The 20,038-nt window shown below is 36.5% G+C and overlaps 1 protein-coding gene across 2 annotated transcripts in view; it reads left to right on the top strand.

The window, feature by feature from the left end:
• The window catches only part of LOC131665551 (agrin-like), a 213,429-nt gene that overhangs the window by 61,692 nt on the left and 131,699 nt on the right, over positions 1-20,038 (top strand). For both annotated transcript variants that reach the window (XM_058937487.1, XM_058937488.1), the window contains exon 3: positions 2,002-2,037. In XM_058937487.1, the coding sequence (XP_058793470.1) occupies positions 2,002-2,037 (36 nt within the window). The remainder of the gene's footprint in view (positions 1-2,001; positions 2,038-20,038) is intronic.

Here is a 20,038-nt window from a genome sequence, read left to right as displayed (position 1 = left end):
AGAAAGTTCTTCTTTCTCTCAAAGAGAGAAAGAGTGAGAGAGAAACACATGTGCGTGAGGAATTCTTATGTTGTTCAGGCGAGCGTGAGAAATCCGTTATAAGGCGGTAGAGACGTGATCCCGAATCTCGGCAAAAGTTTCTTCATTTTTCGCGGCGGTAGCCAAAGTTTCTTTCTCTCTTCTTGGCTTGAAATATCGAGAAAATCAATCGCTCGCAGCAGCAGCAGAAGGAGCAGCAGTAGCTGCTCCTTTCTTTCTTCTTCTCGCAAGCCGCAACTGCACTTTCTCACGCGTATATATTATACACTTGCGAGCGTCAGCGTATCTTCTACGATTTCTCACCATCGAGTTCCGGTTCGGTCTTCTCCTACGGCTGTTTATCATAATGTATATATCTTCAGATTATTCGCGCTTGTGCGGAAAACTTTTCGAGCTGCTAACTTTTTTCCAGAGAGCACGTTCTGATCTCTGATTTTCAAGGGACTACGAATAAAGAACTTCCTTGGTATGTATCTGTTTCCGTAGAGAGTTTTAACTAGGGAAATCTTGAAAGCATCCGATAAAAAAAGAAGAAATGTGATAAAAAAGACATTTCCTTACAATGTTTTGTAACACGTATCTGACTTCAAAATTAAATTTATTGGTTTCTGCGTAGTTAAATTGTTATGAAAATCTTAGTGCAATTTATTTTATTAAATGAGTACTTGGTTAAATAAATCCTATTAATTTTTAAACTAATATTCCGAGTTAACTAAGATACACAGAAAGAGCAAACTAATTGGTTCCGATAATACAACAAAGCTTTGTATAGGCAAATTTGATAATTGAAAACACGCCGGAAAGTGAAATTTTTTAAATGAACAACAGAAGGTTCTATCGACGCTTAATAATAAGCAGCTTAACCGCATCGAATGCTTGCAAAGCTATCGAAATTACACGGGTGGAGACGCTCGAAAGATCGTCGAGTCATATAATAGAGGTGTTACGAGTCCAAGAGAGCGCTTATCGATATGACCATACTTACTCCGCTTTTCTTCGCTCGCCCCAAGATTTTACACTTTGCCGCGCACAACCTGCTACTTCGCATGAACGACACGTGCTGCAGTTTCGCTCTCTTGCTCTTTTCGTGTTCAGAGCTGGGATAACCAAAGTTTCAGACATTAATTACAACGATTTGTATCGGAGACACGTGTTCGCCAATATATAGGGGAAAAGGTTGAGCTAGAAATCAAAATTAGTAGTATATATCAACGTATGGGGAGACCGAAAGATTCGCTTCTTAATATAATCTGATGTGATTAATAAGCAACGTTATTCATATAAATAGCAACTAACAAATCGAGAAAATAAATAAAATCGCGATCTTGAATTGAGTTTATTTTGTTGAAATAAGCGGTACTGTGCAAACACACATAGGAAGTTTTTTCGAAGATCGATTCCTCAATAGACTTTAAAAGTCAAAACAAACAAAGAATCACACAGATCAACGATCGCTACCGAACTACCCCTCGAATTCATCACTCGATCCTTCCGAATCTTGGCATTTCGCTTAATCGCCCCAAGGAAAATTTCTCTCTCATCCTCTATCACAAACATCCCGCGCGACGATGACAGTCGGCTGTCTTCGATAGCTTTGCCAAAGTTGCGCTTTGTTGGGAAGTTCTAATTATTTTCCAACGCTCGCAGAGAAGCCTCTTCATTAATGGATTTCGAAGGGGAAAGGCGCTCGGATAATTAAAAGTTACTACAGTCAGTCCTTGTGCGTTTCCGGATTAATGTGTTTGCTGAAGAAATGTTCTTGTGCTTCGATGATTCGTTTGATTTTTTTTCTTTCTCATTCTCTCCCCTTTTTCTCCGTGAGCTCAATTTTCAAGTGGGAGTCGAGTAGAATGTACCATTGATGTAGTTTTTCTTTTCTTTTAGTACTTTTTATAGCGGATCATTGTTAAATATATCATTTTCTTGTAACAATTATCTGATCAATGTTACAATCTGTTTCAGATATGTCATACAAGCCTCGCCATCCAATTATTGAGGGTAAGTAAACATTGAATAACAACATTTTATAACAAATAAAAACCGCAGTACGAATGTTTCACTGTTACTCACATGCACTATTAAATATACTATATTCCGCGCTCATATTTATACGAACATACTTTATATATATCGAGCAAAAAAAAAATGTCGACCACCTTGAAGCACACAAATCAACAGCATATCGCGACATTGCCTGCTGTACATTTTGCTATTCAAATAAAACAGCATACAAAATGTTTACTAGTTCCGACAAGTCTAATAACCGTCTATTTGATTTTCCATATGATAACGTTTCGAAATGCGACGTTGTCAGTTCGACAACCTTTCAGTCAGCCTCACTGGATTCGGTAGCGGTGGGCCATAGTATATATACCTGTATATGTCGCAAGTGTGTATGTGTGTGTGAGTGTATGCGCGTGTGTGTGTATGTGCATGCATGTTCCGGCCTCTGCACTAGCGCTGCTTGTTTGTCTAACCTCATTTGCAAAGCCAATAATTAACGGAGCACTGACAGCGCAGCGCCGTTAAAGTGACAACGTTTAGGGCACGTTATGTATCGGTCTTAATCGCTTGACGGTTAATCATCAGTCTTAAACTAAATTTGAATGAGCTACAAGCTATTTTCAAGATTGACTGCGCGTAGATGAACACCTTTTTGTGGTATATTAAGATTTCGATACTTAATGACTTTTTCAATTCCAAGTCTCCATGCAGCATCTTATCACTCTTTATTATTTTTAATCAACTCCTTCATAACAAAAACTTTACGAGCTAACGTAAAGCAATTTTCTGGATACGAGGTTGTGGCAAAAGATCGCTTCCTCTACGAAAGTTCACCCCTCTTTATTAAAAGCTCGGAAGCACACCAGCAACAACTCCTGGTCGTGCTCGTGGGACATTTTTTTCTTTTACCCCAACTTGTTAATATTATCGCACTTCATTAAAGGTATATCTTTAAGCACGAAATTTGATTGTTTTTCACTAGCACATGTCAGGAAAAATTGATATTATTTCTGGATAGAAGTTGGTCTTTCCATTTGCCAATGAAGTGTCACGAGTTGAATCTGCGCACGAACATCGAACGATTCACGGTAGTTCTTCGATAACTCAGAAAGAAGAATAGCCATTGGCGTAGATCGATCATAATTGAATTTGTCGGACGAGGGTACCCTGCTGAAAAAAGACTTGTATACTTCGATGGAATATTTACTAGCGGAAAAATAAATTTTACTTATCCAAGCGAGGAAGGTTTTTGCGTGCACGATATAGAAAAGATAATGGGTATATGTAGTATGCTTCATATGCTGACCAGTTTTAGTTTGAATAAGGATTTTGTAAAATTACCTAATGATGTTTCAAAAATATACATTTTTTTATTTCAATTTACTATAGAATGAGGAAAGAAGTGCAAAATTTTTCAATTGCTTTGAACATGCACACATCGATGTTTCCAGAAATTTTTGAAATTCTTAAGCCAAACATAGTTTCAACATTAATTTCATAACTCTTTTTCGAAGATTAGAAAAGTTGTAACTCAGAATGATAAAAGAGCCTCTAAAGTGATTAACTTGAAAGTTGGTAACGTTCGGAAAGTTAGTAAGAAGTTTCTTAAAAAAAGAACTTACGATAAACGCAAAAAAAGCTGAAGTATTCAAGAAACTTTTTTTCCGAGCCTTAGCTAGACGAATCTGTTATTATTGTTTCAAGATTCTTTGAAATCATCTCATTACGAAAACTTTTGCTAGAAGTTGATGAATTATGCGGCTTTGGATAGTGGACGAACAGCTTGCTACAACTTTTTACTTGCTGACTTGATAAATTTGTAAGTTAATTTTATTGTTTCCCTTCGACAAAGTATATTTTAATGGCTACGAAGTATTACCATAGAATTTTGACTTTGACATTTAGTAGAAAAAACTATGGGAAAATAATAAATTGCGTCCATAAATGTATCTTGTCATACGTTGATATCAATATTTGAATCGATTCAGACGAATAAACAGAATTTAGTCAGCCGAAACGAAACGTACACACATAGATCTACGATTTCTATTCATAAACGACGCACACAATCCAATTGCACATTAAACAGAGTCGCTCTCATTACTAAAGCATCTAAATCTCATGCTGGTCGGGAGTGGAAAAAAAGGCATACATAAAAGCAAATGCAGCTCGCGGAACTTGAGTATTACCCGGGACAGGAGGTTCGCTGGAAGATTTATGACTCGCGAGGGCCACGGACCATCAGTCGCGTAAACGTTTCAACTGTACATACCCGCACACACGCATACACTTAAACGCACTACGTGTATGCGTGCAAATCGAGCGCGTCCAACGGCGACAACGACAACAATAGGGAGAGAGATCCCTTTTAGCGGGTTATACGATTTTGCTCAACGGCCGCGACGACCCGAGACGCTCGATGGATTTCCATCGCTGCCGAGCGAGCGCGGCGTAGAGCAGTATCGGGAAATCAGCTGGAATGCCAGTGAAAGCGTGCGACCAAGCGAGTTACGAGGTTGCCGCGTTTCCCTCGCCAGTAACGGCCTTTTCGTTGTGTGTGTGCAAGTCAATACGCTGCTGTTGGAAAAACAAAACAATGGTTATTTTTTAAACCAGCCAACTGTTTTTTAAACTTCATTTTTTATGACTACGGCTTTACTCAAGATGTATATGATCTATGTATTGGATGAATTTAGACTTTTTTCTTATGGTATAAATATTTTTGTTTCATGTTTTTTTCATGCAAAGATAATACAAGTTTTATTTGAAAATTTTTGCGGAAAAATTGAATGGGTTGGTCTCTTAATAAACTTGCTTCTAAAATCTCAACTGTTAAATTCCCTTCGCAGTATTTTCTACCCTGCGTAATTTACATCAGAAAGTCCACATATAAAAAGAGAAGGTCGACCTCAAAATTTGTAGAATTTGCTCGAGATTTTAGTAACGTCACTATTATGATTTGCGCGGTACGGGCGATAAAAGAGACTCAAAAAAAGGATGGGCAGGGAACCCGCGTTCAGCCATAAATGCGCGGTAAAAAGTGAAAACAAAAAACGCCATCGAAAAAAAACAATAGCTATAGAGCCGAAATAACAAGATAAATCCAACCTAAAAAAAAGAGATGGAGAATTCCACCACCAACAGCAGCAGCAGCAGAAAAATGACGCATGAAAAAGCGAAAAACTGCAAGAGGAGGAGTAGGAGACACCGATAAATTACAAAAAGCAGAATCGCTTCTGCAGAAAAGCTTTTGAAATTCTTGGTGTCCTTGAAGTTCGAATTTACTGGCGCGCCAGAATTAACGACTAGCAGGTCCGATGCCTTTTATGCGCACTACGCCTTCGCTAAAAAATAAGAGCAAGGAAATATTTGAAGCTAAGTCTTTTTAATTTATGCTTCATTTTTTCATTTTTCTCGCGCGCAGCTTGATAAAAATGCTGAGAGTGTGCTTTTGAAGTACTTTCAGTTAGCAGCATGTCGAAAACTTTACAGCAGATGCACTTTTCAAGGATAAATGTTTAATTTAAAGTTTAAAGTTTTTAATTATCCGTGCAAGAAGTAGGACCCATAATTTATGAGTATTTATGAAGAAATGGATTTAAAATGCAGTCTCTCTTTCGACGACAGGTTTTGAAAACCATAAAGATCATAAAAGATAAGGTACACAATAACCATTGAGCATATGCACCTTACAAAAACGCAACAAGAATCCCATGCGCGAGAGGAAAGAGAGAGAGTTCGGTTAAGAAATTGCCTTTCGCGTGCAAAGCCAACTAGAAGCTGTGTAGGAAAGTAACTTCTGCAGCAACATGAAACGCGTCTTCTTTCTTCTTTCTATCTCTCTTGTTTCAACTCCTTCTTTCTACCCTCTTTCATGTGCTTACAGGCGCGCAGCAGCAGCAGCTACGGTAGACGTTTGTTTCCGCCTGAATATCTGCCTCTTCCCATAGCGCCATTGGTGTTAACTTTTAACAAAGCCCTCCTCCACATCCCCTGCTCCCACGACGCACTAGAAGATCAAAGTCGTGAGAATGCAAAAAATACTGCCAGGTAAAATGGAGTTTCAGAAATTTGCTAGCTTCGATCGTGCTTTTGTTACTGTTTTTTATTTCTGTTTATTCAATCCGAGTTTAAATACTAAATTCCACTACTGTCTCTTCTGCAAAGTAGTGAAATATTTTGAAATACGTAAACACATATATATATATATGTGTGTGTGTGTGTGTGTGTGTATATATATATATATATTTATAACAGAATCAATTATTTTATTTTAAAAATATAAGAATGTAACAAAACTCGAGCATTAATTTGATGTTAGAAATTGCATTTTCTACAATTGCTGAAAGTTATAATTTAGTACCTTTTCAAAGAAGCTATAAAAGGCTTTTTCCCAGGGTATTCAGTAGCATATTTAGAATTTCAGTCTTTTGTTAAATTACGTAGGGTAAATTTATGCTGAGTGTGATTCATAGTAGAGTATAGCTAACTTTATAAAGAATGCGAACAAAGCTGAGTTGCCAAATTGCAGCTGCTGTTAGTCGTAATACAGTACGTCACGTAGTAATAATGTAACGTCATAAGTGGTGCACATAAATATTTAACTGTAATCTACTGTTGGATCATTATTTCAAAATTTCTTTGAATTTATATTCGATAAACAAACAATTGTAGGCATAATCGAGTATCTCTTCTAAAAAATGCACAAACAATATCAGACACTTATACGGTAAGTTTTGTTAAAAATTTCCAAGAAAAATAAAATAACCATCTAGAAATAGAAAAGAGATACTGACAGACGGAAGAATAAATGCGAGTGACAAAAAAAAGAAGACTGAAAAAGTAGACGCGCGAAGCACCTCGGAGATATGAAAGAAAAAGGTTGTGATAGTGGCGGAGGGGTGAAGGCTGCCTAGAAACCTGAGTACTTCCTTTCAAATTTATGGAACGACATACACAGACTCTTTTTTAGATAGAAAATATATAAGAAGAAACCCGGCGTGTGAACTTCTCGCTGTTAAGAAAAAGAAAAACAACTTTAATGATGCACATACTGAAAAAAAGAGCAATCTTTGTAACTGAAATATTTCTATAATCCTTTTATTAAAACATGCACTGCCTACCCACCGTCAATTGAAAAACTCACGGCTAAAACCACGCGCTTAAAAGCTAAAAGTCGCAGAAGTTATGTAACCAACTTAACGTCTTTTGTGTTCGGTGTTAAGGTGGAACGTAACTCAATTAGGAAAGTTTCGTATTCTTTCCTTTTTCTAAACGATGTTTTATAATCTTACATTCTGTTACATTAAAATTATCATAACTATAATAGAACATTGTTAAGCTTTTTCATTGCAATATATAAAAGAAAAGTTGTTTCGTTATATTTTTCCATGCTATATTCGATACAATATACTCGCGTGTAACCTGAGCTGATGGATTTTTTTTATTAAAAAAAGCTCATAAAAATTTATTCCACATAAACTCAAACGTGCTGAGGGATATTAATGCAAGTATATATAAAGTTTTACCTATCTATAGTATTATCATATCTCGATGAAAGTAGGTTCTCGTATAAAAAAAACGTAGCAGCGGCAAGAAAATTTACATGAGAGTCTAATTAAAAAAGATCGCACTTAAACGCCTATAGCATTAAAAAGAAGGGAAGAAAAGAACCGTGGTAGCGTTTGAATAAATTTCATGCCTTTATCTCACGCATGAAGCAACGTTAAAAAGTGCAAATGAAATAAACTTAGAGAATCTCCTGCTGTATTACATGCATCACAAGTCGATTCCATATGCTGATCTTTCAAAATATAATACCAAGCCTTCCTAATACATATCCCCCCTCCACTTCAAAAGTTTGGAAGTCACTCCTAAACCTTTTTATTTAATGAATTTTAAAAATCATTTGTTTAGATTTTCCGCACACACACTCGACATCGTATTCCCTTTTTTTACTTTCTCTCTCTCTCTCTAGCTATGTATCTCTTCTTTGTAAACACCACAAAACTCTGATTGGTTAAACATAGTCTCGTAAAATAAGAAGAGACGGGGTGGCGCGTCGACCAATAAAACCGCATGGAGCGTTACGAGAATGTCGGGTATCCGTTATCGAAAGCAAAAAAATAAAATAAAAAAATATATACAACCCCCGCGGCAGTTACCCGTGGGAATGAATCGAAAGCTTCACCGGAACTAAAAAACAAAAGAAACGACGAAGAAGACTGATCGAAATAATATGTGTCTGAATTTTCAACGTCATGGTGTCTACATATTATTTTTAGCTTGCGGTTAAAGCTCAAATTTTGTAACGTGTAATTTTATTTCTAAGATTAAGGTGTCCGTTGAGATTAATTTTAAAGACTGACTACTTTTTACTATTCCTGTACTAAAATAAACGAGTACAACTCGTACTTATTAGTAGTCGCCAAAATCCATTTTCGTTTATAATGATTCTTCTTTTATTTAAAGTAAACTTTGCATACTGAATAACGTTTTAACCTTTTAGAAAAAAGAGTTATTTTAAAATGATAAAATGTTCTACTTTCAAATAAAATAACTGTCTAATTAATCTATTATGTATCACAGTATGATGAATTGTTAACAACTGTACATAAAAAATAATGAGAAATTTATAAGATATTTCAAAACATCATTCAGTCGCAATAAATCAATTTTACATTACATCATGGAAAAATATGTTCGAATGAATAAGTTTATCAAATTTTTGCATCAATATATTGATTTATTCCATTGAAAAATGTACCTGACCGTTTTATCAAATATTCACGCAAAAATCAGTATCTCTCTTCATTTAATAATAAAACAATGATATCTACATCATTCAAACACATTCATACGATAAAAAAGTAAAGCAAATCTACCGTGTAAAAAATCAACATTTATCGTGGCAATCTTATGACATCACATCGGAGGCAACGCCTTGTATAAACGGAGTAGAGCAAAAAGTAGGAAAGCCGTGGGACAATAGAGTGTCGGTTGACAGGTAATCACGAATTTACGATTTCAACGAATCACCGCAAGGCAGCTCGCCTAATGGACCTCACCCCTACTAGATTCAACGCCTTTCTTTTATTAAGCGCAAATCGGTCAACGACAAGCCGCTCACGCAAGGCCATTAAGGCGTCAATGTGTAGAAAGAATGAGGGGGAGGGAGAACAAAAAGAAAGATTGACCGCATTCGCAGTGTTGGTGTGATGCAGTGAATATTATTTTCACGGGACATTTCCCTGTCGCGAGAAAAACAGAGTATATCTCACTATATCGATTTACCGTAAAGGATTCTTAAGTCAATATTATGAGCTTGCGGATGGGGCAAATAAATAAGCCAATAAAAACCAACCCTCTTATATACCTGGACGCTCTACTACTGCTAGAGAGAACGTCCTATAAAAACCCTAACCAGTAAAATATGTCAGGAGATGATGGCAAACGAGGGAATGAAACAAGTGAGTCAGCGGGGCCTGCTAATCTATTTCGCTGCTCTCTTATCTCTTTCTCTCAATTTTGCGCATGAAGTGTCATCATTATCGATCTCTTTTCTTGCTTCTACTGCCTATTTTTTCTTTCGACTCTTTATCGTTCTAACGAGAAATTTTTACTTTTATAACTCTACTAATATTTTATCTAACACATGAAAAACAGACTTTATATCCAAAATTTATGTAGTAGAGATATTACGTTAACTTGTTTCAAAAACTTCCTCTCTGATTATTCATATATAAATATTTATAAATTTAGTTCTAAAAAATAACTATATCTGTATAAACTTTGATATTATTTTAAAAATTTGAAATGCAATTTTATTATTCTTGTTCCAATATAGTCAGAATCTCATAGCTACGTATTTCAAATTTGTAATGCCTTTTGTAATTCAGACAAAAAAGCTATATTGGCTAATAACATATCCTGAAAATATCGTAAAAAATTTTAAGTTCCAACACAAACAGACTGAAATATTAGATCTTCGTATTCTACATTATAAAATAAAATATTACTTACAAAAAATAATAATTAGATAACATTAATCTTTTCATCGCGTAACAGTAACATCTGAACAATGTTCAACGCACTCACAGGTCCTAAATTAGTGGATTAAACTCGCATTAACGAAGAGAGACGGAGAAAGAGACAACGAGAGAGAGAGAGAGAGAGAGAGAGAGAGAGAAAGAGAGAGGAAGGGAGACAGAGAGAAAAAGAGAGTGAGAGAGAGAGAAAGAGAGAGAGAGCGGCTCGCAGGCAAACTTCTCGTAGGTGGCGCTTTAACTCTGACGTCCATGGTGCTGTGACTGAGACATGGTCCCCTTGGGGGCTACCAACCCGAGATTTACGGACAGTTCGCCTCCCGCTTTCCCTTGCGTCTATCTATCTATCCCTACACTCTGGTGACGCATACACACACGCAAAGCAGTTATCTCGTTACTTATTTTTTTGGCGTGGCACTGACTATTTTCATTTTTATGTATATTTAGAGTGTAGAGTTTTTTGCGGTTAGCGAAAGAAAATTCTGTACGATTTTTATGATAAAATACTATTATAGTGAGTGACAATTATAATTTTTCGAAAAGCTATGATTATTTGGATGTACAATGAAGATTGGAATTATGTGGAATATTCAAGTTGGCAAATAATAAAATTTATTCTTGATAGAATTAATCCTTGAACAAGAGTCATAAATTGATCATACAACGCGACGAGATAAATAACTGAAATATATGATGCGATTATGAGTTTTTCGTAAATTATCTATATTTTATTCAAAAATTGGTAACATTTACGATATCTTATCATATCGAATTCCTCATGACAAAATTTACAATGACCCTGAAACTCGGAATACGTATGATATTTAGCTGCAACGAATTTCACGATATATGTATTCATTATAAGTAAAACATTGTTCCTGGAATTTAAAATCAACGGAGAAGCTAATTTCAAAGTTTTATTTAAAGTCTGGCGTTCGACCAGCTAGTAGCTAGTAGCTGGGTACTAAACTTCGCGGTGCACCGTCGTCCCATAGCGATAAATACCATTTCACGCGTTGTCTCCCTCTATCTTCACGCTCCCTTTACTTCGCTCCTTCACTAGCGATCTACTTCACTGTAAATAACAGCCCAAACTCCCTCCGCTGTCATGCAATTTTCTCGCCTGCGACGATTAGCCTGAGAAATAAGTTTTTTATATGTTTGTTGTTTTCTTTTCTAGTGCGGATTTTGTCGCAAGGGATAAACCATACAATTACAAAAGTTCTTTTGCAATGGACAAAAGTGCGTGAAAAGTGTCGGAGAGTGAGTGGGTGGCAAAGTAATTAAACGATGCCCAAGACAAATGGCGACGATCTTAATTAAGTTTTCGCGCGCGACGAAAGAGAAAATTAAAGACTGCAAAGTTTTTTATTTTTCAGAGACAGAGAAAGAGAGCGAAAGAGAGAGAGAGAAAAAAAAAGAGAGAAGTGTGTCTACGTCGCATCCTTGAGAATGTCGCGAGTCGTTGCATTTCAAAAGGGATGTTCCCGCGTTGTGCTTCAGAGGCTGGATTGTCGTTATAAAAAGCGTTTAAGAAATTATTGTTAGTGGATTGAAAGAAGTTACTCTGTCTAATTATGATAATATTTTTCTTACTTGAAAATTTGTTTATTTATCAGAGTTTTTATTTATCAGATTGTACTTTAAATCATTGAAATGGCTATTGAAACAAAAGTAATCATTTTTCAATCTGACAACGAATTGATGCCTGAATGAGAAATTTATTTATTGGATTCCAATCCTACATATATACGATTCTGTAAAACTTCGTAAAAAATCACGTTTCGAATTACATGCTGCTTTTATAAAAATTGAGCAATCCATACATTGTTAGTCAGATTGTTGCTACTTGAAGAGAAAGGTAAATGGAATTTTGTTTATATTGCAAAGTATTCAGATAGCTTTCAATTTGAAAGATTTCAGTTATTCTCCATCCGCACGTATGTGAAAACATACGGGTCGAAAAAAGAAAAACAAATATCATTTTCCCAAAATTTCGTTCATTGCGAAATCAGTTTTACTCATCAAATAATTGAAACCAATTGAAATAAAAATCTCCTATAGTCATTCTAATCGAAAACAGCGAGTTGACATTAGCTAAAGTAGTGAGTACTATATATATACATATATATATATATATACTGCGCAGGTCATATCGGAAACGAGCCACGCAATCAGGTGTGGGGCTGCGCAACGGTCTGGAGTAGAGAGAGAAAGAGAGAGAGAGAGAGAGAGAGAGAGAGAGAGAGAGAGAGAGAGAGAGAGAGAGAGAGAGAGAGAGAGAGGGAGGGAGTAAGAGGGAGAGCGAGGGGGAGAGTGGAAGAGAGAGAGAAAAGCGCTGAATGGATCCTCGTTTCGATGCAAAGTGCGGCTCGCTATCGCTCTATCGTAGAAGACGGAGGGAGAGGCCTTTCGATTTCGATTCTCTCGTAATGTTGCAGCCGTTGCTTTGGCTCAATGCTGCAACCTGCACGTTAGTGCATTCAATACGCCACTTCGATTTATCGTTGTTACTTGTTTCAAAAGAGAGAAAGGCCATTTCAAAGCTTCTCTACAATGGTTACGCTTTTCTATTTTATTGAGAAAATTTCGCGCTAATGTTACGACCAAACGAATTGTTTTGCGCTTTATTTTCTGTAGACTTTGGTATATTTAATTTTTAGTAATATCAACGTCGATTACTCTTCCTTTACTAGTATGTATTTTCTAACATAATCTGCTCCAGGTATACAACTGCCATTCAAAAAAACCAACATCAAAACCTGTCCGATTTTTTATTTGCCTTAGCGACGATTGAACAGCATAAAATTGCGAGTGGAAGCGATTTCGGGCAGTTGTTTACGATTGCTTTTATGATGCGTACCGTCGTCGTGTAAACGCTCTTTTCCATCCTGTAGTCCGTCAGTACACACTGTCTCTCTCTCTCTCTCTCTCTCTCTCTCTCTCTCTTTCTCTTTTCCGCAGGCGAGCATTCGATTGCTCGGGATATTGCCGCAGCAACGTTCGTTTTCCTTTTGACCCAATATTGGACGTACTTAAATGTACGTTTTTTTACCAACGCTATTTGTTCGCGAATGATCGAATTGGGACCAATTTCGGTTAATAGCTCAATCGTATTTATTCGTAGAATTATTAATTTTCGTATAAACTGTTTTTAAGAAAATTCTATTTCAGGCAAAGCATATTCGTGAAAATAAAATTGTGTTAAGGAGAGACCAAATAAAATTTGTTGTGCAGTTTGTAGTATTAATTGCCCGTCAGCAAGTAAAACAAAATATTGTTTATAGAGCATTCTATTTAAAAATAACCGTTTATGTTATCTTTCAAATTCTATACACGTAGATATTTGTCATGAGGTTGAATAATATTCGACGGATATCCACTACAGCATAAACGCAAATTCCTCTTCGAATTTTCCGATATGTTGACAAAATATTGTATATAAAACTATCGTAAGCGAATTGAAAAGCAGTTTGAAATTTTACACGGTTTTGAAAATTATTCGGTTTATTTACGCATTACCTTGTGAATAAGCATTGGTTTTGAGTTCGTTCGTTCGTGCCGTGAAATGAAAGAGTCATTAGGTGAATCATTCGTTGAACGTCCTCATTGAAATGTCACTATATCCTGTTTTTTTATAAAAATATAGAAACTTAACTGTTTCTATATTTTTATTTACTGTTTTTGATTATTTAATGAATAAAGTAACTGGTACACTAAAGAATTAATAGCATATTTTTCAAGAAACAAATTTGTAGTACATTCTGATACTATAATCGAACCCAGACTTACTAGTACAGAATAAAATGTGTATTACCAGTAACAAAATCATTAAAAAAGGCGTTATAGAATATTTTAAATACTCGACATCGACCATCGTAGTGGCTTGTGCCGAAGGAGAGCAAATAAGTCTCAAGTGCATACCGCAGCAGGAGACTTGCGCGCGGACAAAGCCATCTGTACAGTAGGAGGCCCGCCCCCCATCTAAGTGGAACGTATTGAGCGTTAAGTAGCAGTTCCTTACTTACTTACCGGCCGTCTCTCTTCGGCCCTATAACTTACTTAGCAAACGGCAATTGTACTCTTCGTCATAATAAAGCCGGATATTACCTTTTAGTTTTACGCCTGACGAAGCACTGAATAATATTTGCGTCGAAAAGAAAAAAAAGTGCTCGTCGACTGTAAACGATGAAATGTTGGGGACTCCGTAGTAGTTTGATCCTCTAATTGCACTTTATGTCTTTATGATTAAAAGTGAACGCGTGCGAGCGCGTACAAAACTGTATTGAGAGAAATGGCAGTAGTGCGCGCACGTCGCTTCTGTGGATTCGGATTTTAAAAAATAGAGAGAAAGAAAGAGAGAGAGAGAGAGAGAGACAGATAGAGAAAAACGTAGAACGGAAGCCTCAAAAAGTTCATCTGGCCAGAGTGCATTCGGCGCTTCGGAGCTTTGCAAATGGCCGAGAGGCTTCTTCTTTCTCCTTCTGCTCCTCCTCCCTTTCCTCCTTCAGCAGTGAGTGCGGATATTTCACTTCTCGTCTCTGTAGGCCCGTTTCACAGGACGTCCCACAGGGACTGCCGAGAGATTTGCTGCATCGTGTGGGGAATGAAATAAAAATTTACTTTTGCGGTATTCTGCGAAACATTTTTCGTAAGTCGATGTGTTTTTTCCATAGATTATGAATGGAATTATAGCCCTACTTTTAAATAAAATGTAAAGTAATGTTGCACAATATACCACAAGTTACGCCGAAAGCATACGTCCCCATTATTTATGAAAAGCGTCATCCGAACTTTAGTCCGACAGCAGAGCGATCGCGTGCATTGGGAAAAACGTAATTAGACTAGAAAGGTCCGCTCGACATTTCCAGTAACATAAATCCTCACACGAGCGCGCGCGTGGCAGTCGAAGGATTTAACTCGAATTCCAACAAAAAACTAGGTGTTACGCTAGCTGAATGCGACAGACCGAATACACGCGCGCGCGCGTACACAAAGGAAAAGCCACAGCTGGACTGTTAGACAAAAGGTTAACGCTCTTAGCTTCCTTTTTTTTCTCTTCCTTTCTCCGTCCAAGGAATTTAACTCTCTTTTGCGGGCGCGCTACACTATAGCTCACCCCTTACCATCCAAGAAATGCCAGCTGCTGTTGCCTTTTTGTCGGCGGTGGTTAAGTGACCTGATAAATCTCACTTTCGCCGGAGAAACTAATGTTTAATTTCGGGATAATGACCGCCATATTTTTTTTTATCTTGTCTTAAGAACTCAATGTATTAATTCCAATTTTCTCTAATTTTTATGTAGTATCGGAAAAATATTAAGTTTGTAAAAACCTAAAATACAAATTAAATAAAATGCAACAAATTCAGAGAAAATTAGCCATAGCCAATCAAGCGAGCAGTTCCCGTTTCGCAAAACAAGCCTAACTTTATGAAATCAAGCAACAGAGTGAGCGAGCCAGGCCGGTCCCCAAGACAATCAACGAAACAAGCGCAAACAGTACCGTGTGGAAACGTAAAGAGCCGCGAAATGACAAGTACACGCGCGGCAAAAGGCCATTGCACGTGACAAGTTATTTGACTGCCACCGTTTCTCTCTCCCTCGCCTTTCTCTCGAGCAACACGACGACAACGACGACGGAACTACGTACCGTCCAATTGTCGCGAGCCCGTTTGTGCCGATGAGCTTCTGTCGTCGTCTTTTCTTCGTTCCATGGATTATTTCGAGCTTATATTGCGATGAAATTAATGAAGAAATTATACAGCAAAAGTTGTTTTTTTATTTTTGCCTTTGATGAATAGTATGAAATTATTAAAACTCAATATTTTTTTAATAAATGAAGTTCTAATAATTTTTTGTAACTCCTCTTGTATATGAGCGTCTTTTTGAAACTTCAATATCATTTCGTACCAGTAAGATACAAGTTGCTGAGTATGCTAAATAACAAATTCGACTGTATGTAATCCCATAAAGAACTGCCAATTTTAGATTACAGCGTTTTATCCTTTTAGGACGAAAAAAAGTCGTTCAACGTAAACGCTACTCACATCAGTGTTTGGAATACAAAATCAGAAAGGCGCGAAGAGAGAGAGAGAGAACGAGAGAGAGACTGGGTTACGAGCCATTTGAAAACTGACGTTAAATCGGGCTTAATCGCACTGTGCATCGGAGCGCGCGCCACTTTTAATCCGATAGTTGAGTTTAACCGACCGTTAAGTCTTGGCGTTGAGAACGCGCGCAGAAGCGCGAACTGCTACTGCTTGAAAATTAAAGGCTTGGATTAAAATTCGCGAGAGTGAGGGAACTTGACGGACGTGATTTGATTTTTTTCCCCGCTCTTTTTTTTTCTTTATAACCTTTCCATTTTATGAAAATCCCCGTAATGTGAGAATTGATATTATAAACTTTACCATAGTCCATAGTAAAAATTACTACAAAACATAATAGTCGTAGGATATACTCTAACTGTAGTAAAAATTACTATCTAAAATAGCAAAATTTTAATGTTGAAAATTTTACTATGTAACATAATAAACTTTAATACAACCCATAGTAATTACTACTACAAACAGAATCCAGAAGATTAGATCACTAAATTTTATTACATACGCATAGTAATATTTAATGGTTCGGGAAATTAAATTATAATAATATATTGAATTCGAATGCTTTTCAAAGATCACATTAATCATAAAATTCTTGTTTAGGGTAAGATGCATACGATTCATAAATACTGCTGTTAATACACATACACACACATACATATATATATATATATATATTGTATATCTTATCTATTTATTCGTTAGCAAGTTAACCTATTGTAGTTACCTAACATGTAGTTCACCTGCCAGTCACTTAACCGCAAGCATTTTTATATACATGAGTCAGTCTGACATTTTCTTATACAGTAACCAAATATTTATTCTGCCACTTACGAGAATTGAACCGCCATCTGCACATGGCCTCTACAACTCTGACCAGTTGCTTCTGCACATTGTATAAATGCTACTACGCACGCGCTATCCAACCAAAGTAATGTTTGCTACATTCATTGTAAAAATTATTCAAATCATATATTTTTACTAAATGTTCTAACATATTTTATTATATATTTTAATCATTATAACAGAATAATTTGTATTATTTGTCATTAAGTTTTCAATATTGTCATATAGAAATCATTATAATTATAATACAAATTAACAAAAGTTCGATAAATTTTATTATAACTGGAGCATATCCCATAATAACTATGTTTTGTAGTAAATTTTATTGCAAATATAGCACATTTTATAACAGCAATTCTCTCACTGCGAAGATAGAAGTCGTTTCTCGTATATTACTACTAATGATGAACATGACATACGTCGTATCTTTTTATCAACGGTAATGAGTAGTGAGAATTAATTATTAAGTAACGCCATTCTTATAAATAAAAGGTTATTAATCTTGGAAACTACCTTTACTATTCTTATTCGAGACTAAATTAAGATTGATTGTATGCATTTAAAAGAACTTGATAAATATAATTTACCTATTAAATACTGAAAGAGTAAAACTCTTTCTTTGATCCCAGCGTCGATATCCGGTATAGCAAAAAATAGAATGAAAGGTCATTCACTCGAGAATCGTTTCAAGCTGTAAGTATCAGAATAGCTGCCACCCACCTCTTCGTCCTCCAAAGAAGCGAATCTAAATTTCAAGAGCTTATAACTTCAAACGTCTTTATCAGAAGTTTCAAGTGCAGTTAAAGCGTTCGCACACTATCTCCATTAACAATATCATTTTATTCTCAACTTCCTAAAAAAAAAAAAAGGAAAAAAAAGTAAAGCAAGAACGAAATCACGAGAGCTCTTGGAATATAATCACAACGTCACGCAATGGTATAAAAAGAAAGTTAAAATTTATAGGCATGAGAATAACAGCGTAAAAGTGGCTCTCTCTTTCTCTCTCTCTCACTCTCTTTTCCACCTCAGGCATCGAGTGGCGGCGCACAAAGTTAGAAATTAGTACTGTTGCAGTGGCGGCCGTTTAAAAGATAAAAGCGAACTTTTCCCATTAATAGCGCGAGCTCGAGGCCGAAAAAGCTTCCCAGTCAATTGTCTGCTAAAGCAAAAACGAGAGCGAGAGAGACAGAGAGAGGCACAAGCCTGTAATTATTTAAAAACTTTCCAGGCTATGATTTTCACCTACACACGTTTGCTCGTCCACGTGTTGGATTTTCGGAACCGTAACAGTATCCGACAAGCGGCTCGATCCGTATAGCTTATGTTCGACCGCTAGCAGAATTTGCATGTAACTACTGCTGCTGCCCCCACGGTGATTGTGTGATTGTAAGTCTCGCAAGTATCAGCTTGTTGAATTGTGCTGAACATCGTGTCTGTTGTGTGTTTGGCGGCTTGCTGCATGTATTTACTACACTGGATTTAGCCCAACTGATGTATATTCACGCGTGCATTTTTTTTCGGTAGTACATCTGGGAATGTAGTCACATAATCGTGAAAAGAAAATAATCGTCCACGTAGTATCCGGGCGCAATCAAAGCGATCTTCAAATGACGCGGATCGCTGGCAGCGATTCCGTTTCCGGTAGTTTTCACGAATGGCTATAGAGCTGGCGGTGGCAGTACGCGCGTGACTGCGAATTCGTGACTCGGCACTTTCCACGCTCGGTTCTCTCGCTTTTTTTTTATTTTCTTCATTTCATTGACGATTGCGAGCACATACACGCGCATACACTTCTCTATATTACAGAAATGCAACCGACCTTTTCTTTCCCCCGCCAACAATATTCAATTGAATGCATTTCGACGAACTATATGCTCTTTTATTGAAGAAAGATTGGTTAGTTATATAATATTCGATTTGTGTATTTACGTTGAATAAAAAAATATCAATCGGTTTTTTTATTTCAAAGATATCTATGAAATTATTAGGCCCTTTAAAAGCAAAAAACTTCCCTTTTTCTTTTCTCGCATAGCTGTACAATTATATTTTACCACTCTAACAAAAAAATATCGAACGATATAAGAATGTATTACATCAAACTGACCAAACATTGCGATGGGGAGTATAACATGTGTTTCGATCTGTATATATCCACAAAACGTTAATCCTAACCAATAATGCGAGCAGGACAGCAAATAATTTCGTGAGCAGCGTGAGAAAATGAATAAATGCCTTGCTTATTCTGTGTAAAGATTTGTTTTATACTCGTATTGTTTCTACTATTTATTTGTGATTCTTTCAAGCTTCAAAATCAGCTTATTTTTCTCATCGCTTTCGACTCCTGAGAGACAAATATTTCGCTTTTATTTCTGTATAATCTCTGAGATAAGAATAAAGTATTATCATTTCTGATTATTCTTATTGGTATTGAACAATTTCACACTTGTACGGCTGACCAAATCTAGATATTTCTACTGAATACTAAAATTTGACTAAAGCCTTTATGAAGATTATCGCAATCACGCATGTACGTGCATGTAATCTTAACTTCACGAAGACTGAAGCAAAAAAATATTATTTTTAATCATTGCAAAACAAAAAATGAAACACCAGCTCGGCATTTTGTATCACTCATGAGCTTTTACGTGCGATTGTATGGATCCTTTACGAGCCGTTCTTTGAACATGTGTATGTATATATTTGTGTGGATTGTGTCTTATCTCTGGATTTGCTTCTTCGCTTACTGTGTATTTGTGTTCTTTTACGTGTATTTCAAAGCTCTTTGCCATGTTTATTCACGGTTTGCTTTATCTGCTTTTTGCTTTGACTAACTAGCAACGTGCATAAAAAATTTCGGGAAAGCGAAAAGGTTTCACCCGTCAGCCCTATCAACGCAGAAATAATAATCCGCAAATTAGCCGTTCCGCAGTGAGCGTAGACTTTCTCTTTTATTTTCCACTGACCGGAGGGCAATTTTGCAAACTCTGACCAACAATTTCT

This window comes from Phymastichus coffea, unplaced genomic scaffold (genome assembly GCF_024137745.1).
Source record: "Phymastichus coffea isolate CEN01 unplaced genomic scaffold, Cenicafe_Pcof_1.1 PCOF00052, whole genome shotgun sequence".
NCBI classification, from domain to species: domain Eukaryota; kingdom Metazoa; phylum Arthropoda; class Insecta; order Hymenoptera; family Eulophidae; genus Phymastichus; species Phymastichus coffea.
Note: the sequence above shows the minus strand (reverse complement) of the source record. Positions and strands in the feature narration are given on the sequence as shown.